This window comes from Copadichromis virginalis, linkage group LG11 (assembly GCF_057382275.1).
Source record: "Copadichromis virginalis isolate Kocher_CV1m ecotype Utaka linkage group LG11, C_Virginalis_male_GT1.1, whole genome shotgun sequence".
NCBI classification, from domain to species: Eukaryota; Metazoa; Chordata; class Actinopteri; order Cichliformes; family Cichlidae; genus Copadichromis; species Copadichromis virginalis.
This window is the reverse complement of record NC_140628.1, coordinates 21,155,921-21,165,282: the sequence shown is the minus strand read 5'-3', so window position 1 is coordinate 21,165,282 and position 9,362 is coordinate 21,155,921. Positions and strand designations below refer to the sequence as shown.

The 9,362-nt window shown below is 37.7% G+C and overlaps 1 protein-coding gene across 5 annotated transcripts in view; it reads left to right on the top strand.

Annotated features, from left to right (window-relative positions):
- The first annotated feature begins 3,921 nt into the window (after window positions 1-3,921).
- Window positions 3,922-9,362, top strand: part of creb5b (cAMP responsive element binding protein 5b) — a 37,749-nt gene continuing 32,308 nt past the window's right edge. For 4 of the 5 annotated variants that reach the window (XM_085473608.1, XM_085473607.1, XM_085473606.1 and 1 more), the window contains exons 1-2: window positions 3,922-4,060; window positions 9,189-9,266. In XM_085473608.1, the coding sequence (XP_085329734.1) occupies window positions 4,031-4,060; window positions 9,189-9,266 (108 nt within the window). In that variant the 5' untranslated portion in view covers window positions 3,922-4,030. The remainder of the gene's footprint in view (window positions 4,061-9,188; window positions 9,267-9,362) is intronic. The other variant, XM_085473609.1, reaches the window with a different exon arrangement.

The following is a 9,362-nucleotide window of genomic DNA, read 5'->3' as shown; positions in this document are numbered from 1 at the left end:
TTTTAAAAATCCTGGCATGGCTTATCCTCTGTTATTTATTGAAGTTTTTGCTTGATGGGTAAGGCTTCACCTAATCATTACTCTTAAGTTTAGAGATGAGGTAATAGATATGTTTGGGATTCTTTGGGCTTAGGATGTACTGAATAGACTGTTCAACCTCACTGTGGAAACACATGCAGGCAAAGTCACGTTTAATAGCTGCTCGTAAGTGACCAAACCCTTCTGTTCTCTGGGAACTGCCCAGCAAGTTTGAGTCAACCAATAAGATAATTTCCTCACTCCTACACTCTACAGTAAAGAAAGGGCACCTCAGTCCTTCTGGCTTCATTTTTGCATGGAGTGGAGACTTATTTCAAACAGCTGAAAGTGAAAACAGCTCCCTAGGGACTTTATTTCTAACTCAAATCATCAGTGTGTTTATTTAAGTGATTTGTAATAGGACCGCGGGTCCCGCAAGCCAATATAAATCATATAGGGATGACTAACACAATGGAAATACCACTCACAACATATTATCCATGCAGTGTTGTAATGTAATCTAAAGGTGTTATGATAGTGTTATTGTTAGCCTCGCCATATAACATTTAAAAATTGTTATTGTTAAAAATGTTATTAATAATCCCCTTTAAGTAACACAGAAGACAAGTTCATATATCATTAGACTGATAAACTTTCTCGCAAGTGCTGTGCAAAAAGATTATCCTACACAATTACAAATCTCCATAGCTTTCACTCAGGCACCACCATTTATCGTCCACCTAATGTAAATGTTATAGGGTCAAGTGTTTGAGCGAGAAAAAGCCACTAAGGTTATCTACTGAGGACCCTCCAGAGTATATATTTTGTTGGACAAGACTCCCAGGGCCATTAGAAAGCTCAGCAGAGATAGTTGACATACCAAGACAGAAATTACTGAGTCTTGACAGTTTCAAACCACTAGCTTCATTTCAGTATTTCAATGATTAATCTGAATGCTGAAATTTGAGTAACTCAGATGTTGCAGTGCACAAAAGTAAATTTACTGGTTAAACAACTGCCTGTAGAGTAAAGGGTTTTCTATCCTTATTTTGAAGTTTAATTGCAAAACATCCCCATAAACCAGTATTGAATTTTTTATTACTGTATTGTTGTTTTGCAATGCAGTGAATTACTGAACATTCTCATTTTTCAAGTAACACAAATATATCTACTTTTTTTCTTTTACAACCCACAGACCTTGACATTGTCAGAGTGTCAACACTGTGATATTCAGTATGTCCTGAGGTTTCCCTCACCACATAGTAGTTCCTGATCTTTAACCACTGAACAGCAAACACTTGGAATGATATTCCCACCAGTTCAGAAGCAATGTCTTTCAATATTTATAGTCAGCTAGGCTGGTATATTTTCCTGGCTTTGTAAAGATATGATTATGTTTTCAAATCAGACAAATTAGTAACTCTACATTATTTATTTATTTATTTTTGACATTCAGACTATATACCAATTTATTCTGTTAAGTAATTTAAAAAAATAGAACATTTCTGAAGAAAGTTTGAATCTGTCAACATAACTACTGCTGTGGAAAGCCCAGACTATCTTCTTTCAGATGCCAGTAAAATTGACTTGGCTGCTTAGGTCTTATCTTACATCTTTCCCTCTGCCACAACAGTCATGACTTGCTTGGTCTTAAATATGTGATAAGAGTTCGATGGTGAAGCCTCTGATTGAAACGTAGCGATTTTAAAACAAACACACCACTATGGATGATCTCATCTACAGACTAAAGTGACTGCTTTGATATATTGTTGGTTAAAATCAGAGTTTTAGAAGTTTTTTTTAACCCAAAATGTAAGGTGAGGATGCACCAGTAGTGCGTGAAAACAAGAAAACACCAGTTGACAAAGACCTACAATCATTTGTTAGTTTTATATTTCTATTTTCTATTTTGCTTTTTCTACCCCAAATTTTGGAGAAGTATTTGCTTATATGAGCGGTAACAGATAACTAAATATCTTAGATTTCTGTTGTTGCACAGTTACTAAGAGCTTTATACTAATATCTCTTTGGGCGTAGTCATCTCTGTTTGAGGTATGAAGAGCAGCATTAATCTGGACATCTATTTCCTATAGCTGACTGCTTTGCAAAGTGGAATATTCATTAAAGTGCTTTATATTTTGATGAAAATTGAAAACCTATGAGACGCTTTTGTTATTAGCCTCCTTCACCTTTTGCACCTGCTACAACAAAGCATCATCACTGGTCCTTATCTTCCCAAGGTGATCTTAGCTAGAAGCATTGCACAAAGGCATAATAATAAAAGGTTTAGTATAATATAGATCAAGTCCACTTTAGTGTGGGTCACTGACCCAAACTGTATCGGCTCTTTCCAACCTTAATAGTCTGCTCCTCTGGGAGCATAATGTTTGGATTGGTTGGGAAATATATTGGCAATAAAGAGACAAAAGGATGTCATAAATGTTGATTAAAGCTCTGGTTAAAAGACAAAGGCGGAGAGGCTCTGAGTTATGAGGGCTTTTCAGACTGCGTTATTGTTTCAGTGACAGAGCTCTTAGTGTGTCTAGTGGAGTGGCGAGTGGTAAACATTTCTCAATGTGTGAGGAGTCATTAATCCCTGGAACCGAGGATGGCTTCACTACCAGTGTCTGTGGCCCAAGAAATCACAGCCAGTTGGCACCAGCAGGTCGTGCAGAGCTCCAACATAAATGCTTTGTATACTTCAGAGCTGTTTAAATCTCTTCTATGTGCTGTAGCTAAGGCACACTTTAGAAAAGGCAACAGGCAACACTCTGTGTTTTGCACATTCAGTTCATTTGCCAGTCAAGCTGTTGATGATGCATTGAGTCCTGCCAGGTTATAGTCTCACTGTGAAACATAAGCAAAAAATGAAGCCAGTTTGACGAAAACACGTTTCTAAGGCCCTGACAGTAACGTCAGGGAGTAATACAGTATGCAGATTGTCACTGAGGCTGAATCGTAATTCTGGCAAAAAGTAACTTTCCTGTTTCTGGAGTCATTAGACTTGGTCATGTATGTTTATTATAATTTATTTTGAAGAGATTCCCAGTTTCATAATTACTTTAGGTTCTTTAGGTTTGTAGGTAGAGTTTTCCCAAATTCTACTTGAATTTTTGAATTAGCAAATCCGAGGACTACAAGTCTGAGAAAATTTGTATTCTTGCATGAAAAACACTTCACTCATCATGTCACACAAGCGCACACAAGGTACATTGTAAAGGTCAGTTTCTGCTTGGTTCCTTTTAAAGGGGGACTTTTGTTGTGTTTCCTTGTTTTCTCGCATGTACATAAATAGATAATACTGCCATAATCAAAGCTCCTGTGAGAGGAAACAGCCCTAATATAGTCATCCCAGTCATCTAGCCTGATGTTCAAGCCTTCTGTTTGCAAGGGGGAGTCAATCAATAGAAAGCTGGCGTAAAGGAAGTGTAGCTTTTAAAAGAGGAGTTAAAACGTCTTGGTTCAGCAGTGGATTTGCTGTGAGGCTGTGGCTAATGTTCAAAGCTACTGAGTCCAAGAATAAAGATATGGAGCTGGAAATCAGCAAATAGTAGAATTATTTTTATTTACTTGTAGGGAGCTTCCTATTATAAAGTTTCAGTTTTGTTGGTTAAAGTTTGCAGGGTCTTGATTATACTTCACGCGTGGGACTGTTTAGCAGGTTTTCCCGTTTATCGCTCTCGCAGTTGACAGATAGAAGCTGCAGCACCGCACGTTTATTTGCACTCATTGCTCTGTACTGGCGCTCCAGCTTTGGACCACACCCACCAAGGGCCAGCGGTGTTCATACATGCCCCTGGGCGTGCATTTGCAAACTCCGCCCCCGCTGGCTCCACCCACCAGCGGACCACAATGATTTAGAAGTTCAGGAATCCCACGTGACGTCACCCAGGGTGACGTTATGCTCTCTAAATAGATCGTATTGTAATCTTTTCTCAGTCCAACGTGGTTTCTTCTGAGAGACTGCTTCACATTTTCTGCACTTGTTTGGTAAGTTGAAAGCCTTGCCACCATGCAGAGGACCGTGCACGCGCCTCTGCAGGTTTGTCATCTTTTTATTTTTATTCTTTTAAAAAGCGATTCTTCTCACTTGTCCTTCTCCCTTTTTCATGCAACAGCTTGTTTTCTCGTTCGCTTCAGCAGTCTTTCTAAAGATGTGATTTTGTTTTATTTCTTTCACCTCCTGGTGTCTGCAGCTTTGTGTCGTGCGAGTTTTGTTTGAGTGAGTGCATTGTCATGTCACTTCGCGCTCCGTGTGTTTGGCCTGTCTCTTACACTGTTGTTGAAGTTGAATCGCGGAGTCAAGTGCCGCTGCAGCTCGGTCTGTCAAGTAGCAGCTAAGGCAAGTCTGCAGAAAATTATCTGAAAGGACAAAAACACGAACATTTTTATTGCAACGGGCGCTTTTCGTTGCACTTCACACCAATTTGGCACGTCTTCTAAGTTTTCATTTAGCTCTAAATCTCCGAAGCTGGACCCCTGCATCATTGTCATGCCTGTCCCATCCAGGGATACGCAGAGCAGGCTAATCTTCGGGACTCGTGCGTGCTGCGGTTCACCAATGACTGTCTGGAATATAATGGGCCGGTGGTTACGCTGTTACCCCAGGGTATCCTTGTTTACGTTAAATTTATGTTCCTCTTTTTCTCTTGAACAGCAATGTTCATCAAGATTACGTCATTCTGCAGGCCAGTCGATATTTGATTAAGCGCTAAGATGTTGAGGGTTACTTTGAGTAAGGTTGTGCTGACGGTGCGCACTTTGTGACGGAACGGCTTTTTTAAAAAAAGAGAAAGATGCTTTAATTATTTGATTGCTCTCCGGCCGCTATCATTATGTTTATGTGACAGCACTATCAATAACACATGTTTCTCGTACACGATTCCACTTATTGTGCCCGAGTTTTTATTCGGTGTCGTAATAACGCCTGTTAAAGTGTTATTTATGCCTGTTGCGACTTTTTTCAGCATTTAATGTAGACTGGGATGGAGTTTCTTTGTATGAAAGCTTTTGCAATAATTTGTCTCCATAAAAATATGTAGCCTATCAGATTGAGTAAAGTTAACTTGCTGGACAATTTTTTTTTTATTTTTAAAGCAAAAATACATAATCCAAAAATAGTTCATAATAATTATTAGGATTTACATAAACTTAGACCAAGTATCATAAGCTATAGTTAATGCATTTAAATTCACTTGTTTATTCTATAATAGTGTTATTTACTAACCTTCATGGATATATGTTTTTTACATGTTAAGCTGGATTGCAGCAGTAAACTGTTAGTTGCATTTCTTGTGCTTGAGGTACCCCTGGTAATGTCTCTACTAATATAGAAGGTGTGAAAAGGTAGCAAACATAAAGGCAGTCTCAAGTCTGAGCAACAAGTACACCACAGAAGTTAGAGCATTTTATTTTAATACTAGAGCTTTCTTTTCGCCTTTACCTGCAAAGTTCTGCAAAGTGAATGCTAAGAATAATACAGTTAGAATAATGTGAGCAGTGCTAATCCCATGCTAGACCTCTGAGGGTTAATTTTTTGATTTATGAGTTTATGTTGAGTCAGAGACCAGTAATTGAAAGCTTTTGAAGTTTATATTTCAGTCAAACCAGTCTTCTAGTCATGCATTGAGTTTAAGAGCAGAAGTTCAGTGCAGACATTGTCAGAGAGGTCCCGTGTACGTTGTCTCAGGGTTCGCCGTAATCCTTCCTTCAATTTGTACTCTCAAAAGCCCAGGTTATGGCACTGGAGCTGGAGAGTTGAATTGCTGTGCATGTTTGTGCTTGCTTTAACCCCATATGCCTTTGCACCCCAACCCTTCTTTTCCTCACCATATTGTTTAAATTCTAATATGCGTTCTACCTGGAGAGTTCTTCCCAAGTTCCTCTTGAAATCGAATGCCGGACCCTAATCCTTCCCCTCACTCACATCAGGATGCAGTTAATGTAAAGTGTAACCAAATTTTCTCTGCTAAATGAAAACATCTATATTAAATGAGAGCCAAGTGCCCTGTCCAAGGAAAGGGCGTTGAATGCTGATAATTTGAAGTGTGAAAGCTATTGGATAATTCGCAGAGGCATTCGCAGAATTAATGGCTGGAAGTTTTATGTATCATATGGTTTGAATTTCCTAGTAAATGTGAGGGAATGATCGAGTCCCGTTTTAGAAACAGGAACAGGAAGGTAAACGTTTCTGTTTTTTACAGTTATGGAAACAATTTTTCTCTTATTTTTTTAATGCCTTGCTTTAAAGTTTTTATGTTTCAAGAACTGTTTCAAATTCATACTGGCAATCAAGAAGGGAGCTAGTAAACAACAGTTCCAACAAGAGTTGAAACACAACAGCTGATTCATGCTGTTTCATGAACATTTGGGGCCTTTATTTAATACACGAGTGAGTAGCGCCATATCTACAGACACTGTTTTTGTCATCTAGCGCTTAGTTTTATTTAATGATCAGCAGTGTTGGTCGTGTTTGTTGTGTCAAAATAGACCAGGTGAGTTTTTAGGGGCCCTGTTTTAGAGAACTGAACTGGTGATAGAAAGAGAGACCAGGTCTCATTGCTCTCTGACAGTGAGACCCTTTCCAGACCCTGTTCAAGCGGGCTTGGTCATGAAGTACAACTTGTTAGGAAAACAGGACTGCTTAGCATAACACAATATTTGACTGTTTTGACTGCGCTTAAGGAAATAGCCTGTACCTATGAAAAAGACACATGCACATAGTGTATGAAAGTATTCATGCCTGACACTTGACATGCCGCACTGACTTATTACAGACTTATTACAGAATTACAGATGTGGTGCGGTTCTTGTGAACTGGTAGGAGGGAGAGGTGATAATAATGCAAGCGATAAAAGGAAATGTTTAATGTGCCATTAAATAAAAATGATGTGGTCCAGTATCAGTGTTGTAAATACTGCAGATGTTTTAGTTGTACTGAGAGGACACATGATAAACCACAGACCTATTTGATGATCATCAAACTCTTAGTGTCTTATTAAACCCCCTTCTCTGATTACATTTAAGTTGTGCAATAAAAAGCAGATAAAACTAAGCAGAAAAAGTTTTGTGTCTCATTTTACATCATAATGCCAAATTTTCTTTATTTAACTGCAATTCTAAGTTATTGTAACATAGAAGAAATAGGTTTCTGTGAAACTATCATGCAGCCAAGACTCATAAGGCTCATAAGGCCAAGAATCATTAAATAATTAAATACAAAATCCATTTCTTATATGGCTAGACACCCCAAGCGCTTTGTGGGCTTTGCATTGAAACCACACATCAGCCAAGTGTGGTTTCCATGTGTGGGGTGTGAAATAGGGATGCAAGAATGGTTAAGAAATTTTATGTTAAAATAACAACTTGGAAAGTACCAATGCAGCATATATGGGTTTTTTTTTATCGGTATGTAATAATTTGTGCCGGGAGACAATGAAAACTACATTAAAATCTTTCAGTTCTCCACAACTTGGTAAATGGCAGCCAGCAAGGCTGATATAAGCCAGTACTGATGTTCCTTATATATAATGGTGCATCCCTGTTTTGCATGTTTTGCATGTTCATGTCCACCTTCACCCTAAAAGACAAATAATCGTACTTACTTAACATCTGGTACGACATCCGTCTAAAAGTGCTTGGCATTTGTGTTATTGAAATGTGATGACTGCTCAGAGGCTCTTTGTTAGTGTTTATTAGAAGAATAGTTTATACTTTTGCACTGTAACAATAATAAGATCTCGAAATACTAAATAAGCTGCGAACCAAGTATGATGTCGCAAAAAAAAGTACAAGGATTGCACAAATAATATTTTTTGCTCAGTAGTTTGCAGACTGTGACGAAAACCGTTTTTCTCTTTTACACAAGTGAGATAAATTTCTGTGTTTAATGTTGTCTAAACACAAAGATCTTAACAAAAATTGTTTCAGTAAAAATGCAAATGCAAGCAAAAATTTAGCTCAGAATCTGACCAAACTTCAAGTATACTGTGTGTGTTGCCTTGGTAAGCTTACAAGTGGTTGGCATCCTGAATATCACTTTTAAAAAAAGTCAAACGTCAAAATAAAATGTAGTAATAATAATAAAAAGATATATTCCTTCCTATTCCTGCCTAAAATAATTTAAAAAAATTATTGGCAGGAACAATAAAGTAAGATGCTGTAAACCTGTGCAATATAAATGTTTGAATGTGTGCGCTCCATCATGTGGATATCATATTTCACATAGGTGTTGTTTAATGCGTTTGATGTTGATCGATATATTTTAAAATCCAACTGTTGTTTCCGTAATTTATTTGAAATGTATGAAAAAAATACAGCTGAAAATTTTGACTTCTTTAACTGGTTTTGCCTGATTGGGTTTTTCAAAGTTAAATGAGGAAAAGGATAAAATTTGAAATAATTTGTAGAGGTTTATTTTTAGTGTTTTTATCTTTTACCATCACTTGTCCCATTTTGCTTTGAATTCTTAAAGTTAAAATGATATGGGTGCACTGAGAAGTTCCTAAAGTGCACGTTAAAAAACCTGAGGCCCGCTTATTTTTAAGCTTTAAAACTAACACCAACTAAAGTTCCTTTTCTTCTTTCTATCAAATAAGCTGCACTTTCTGACTGTGCACGGCTGCACAGCCGCTGCTTCCTTTTCTTGTTCTCACTAAAAGATGCATAACCAGCGAATCAATTCATTAAGAAACCGATGACTGTATGGCTGAAACTTAAATGTGGAGCTATTTTTTCCAGATGTAAGTGCCTTTTATTTAAAGTCAATTTTGTCTTACTACATAGCTGCCTTAATAAAAAATATATAAGTACTGAGAAGCAATGTCTATATAGATACATTTGTTCATTTTGTTTATTACCAGCTTTAAAGTGTGTTACAATCTATGTGGTAATGTGCAATAAAAACGTGGATATAAAGAAAATCCATCTATCGAAATATTTAAAAGTTTTCCCAGTGGTTGAGTTTTGCTAAAGTTATTGGACCCAGTGTTTCCACAACCTCAGCCTTGATGTCATTTTAGTGGAGCCCAGATTACTGTAGCGTGAGAAAACTAGTGCAGGTGCAGTAGCAGTTTCATGTCTAGCATGACACGAGCGTATTTTCCCTCGTCTAAGGAAAGCAAAATTATTCAGCTCTCCTCACTGCTTTCTTCTTTTGTCTTTTTCTGTAGTTTTATGAGAAGTTGGCCAGAGTGATGAACTCGGACCAGGAAAGGCCGTTCGTGTGCAACGCTCCTGGCTGTTCTCAGGTGAGACTGTCGTGATAAAACTCAATGCGTACATGTGCATGTGTATATGTATGTCTGCCTGTGATATCAATACACCAAAGAGGGATTCGGAGTAGA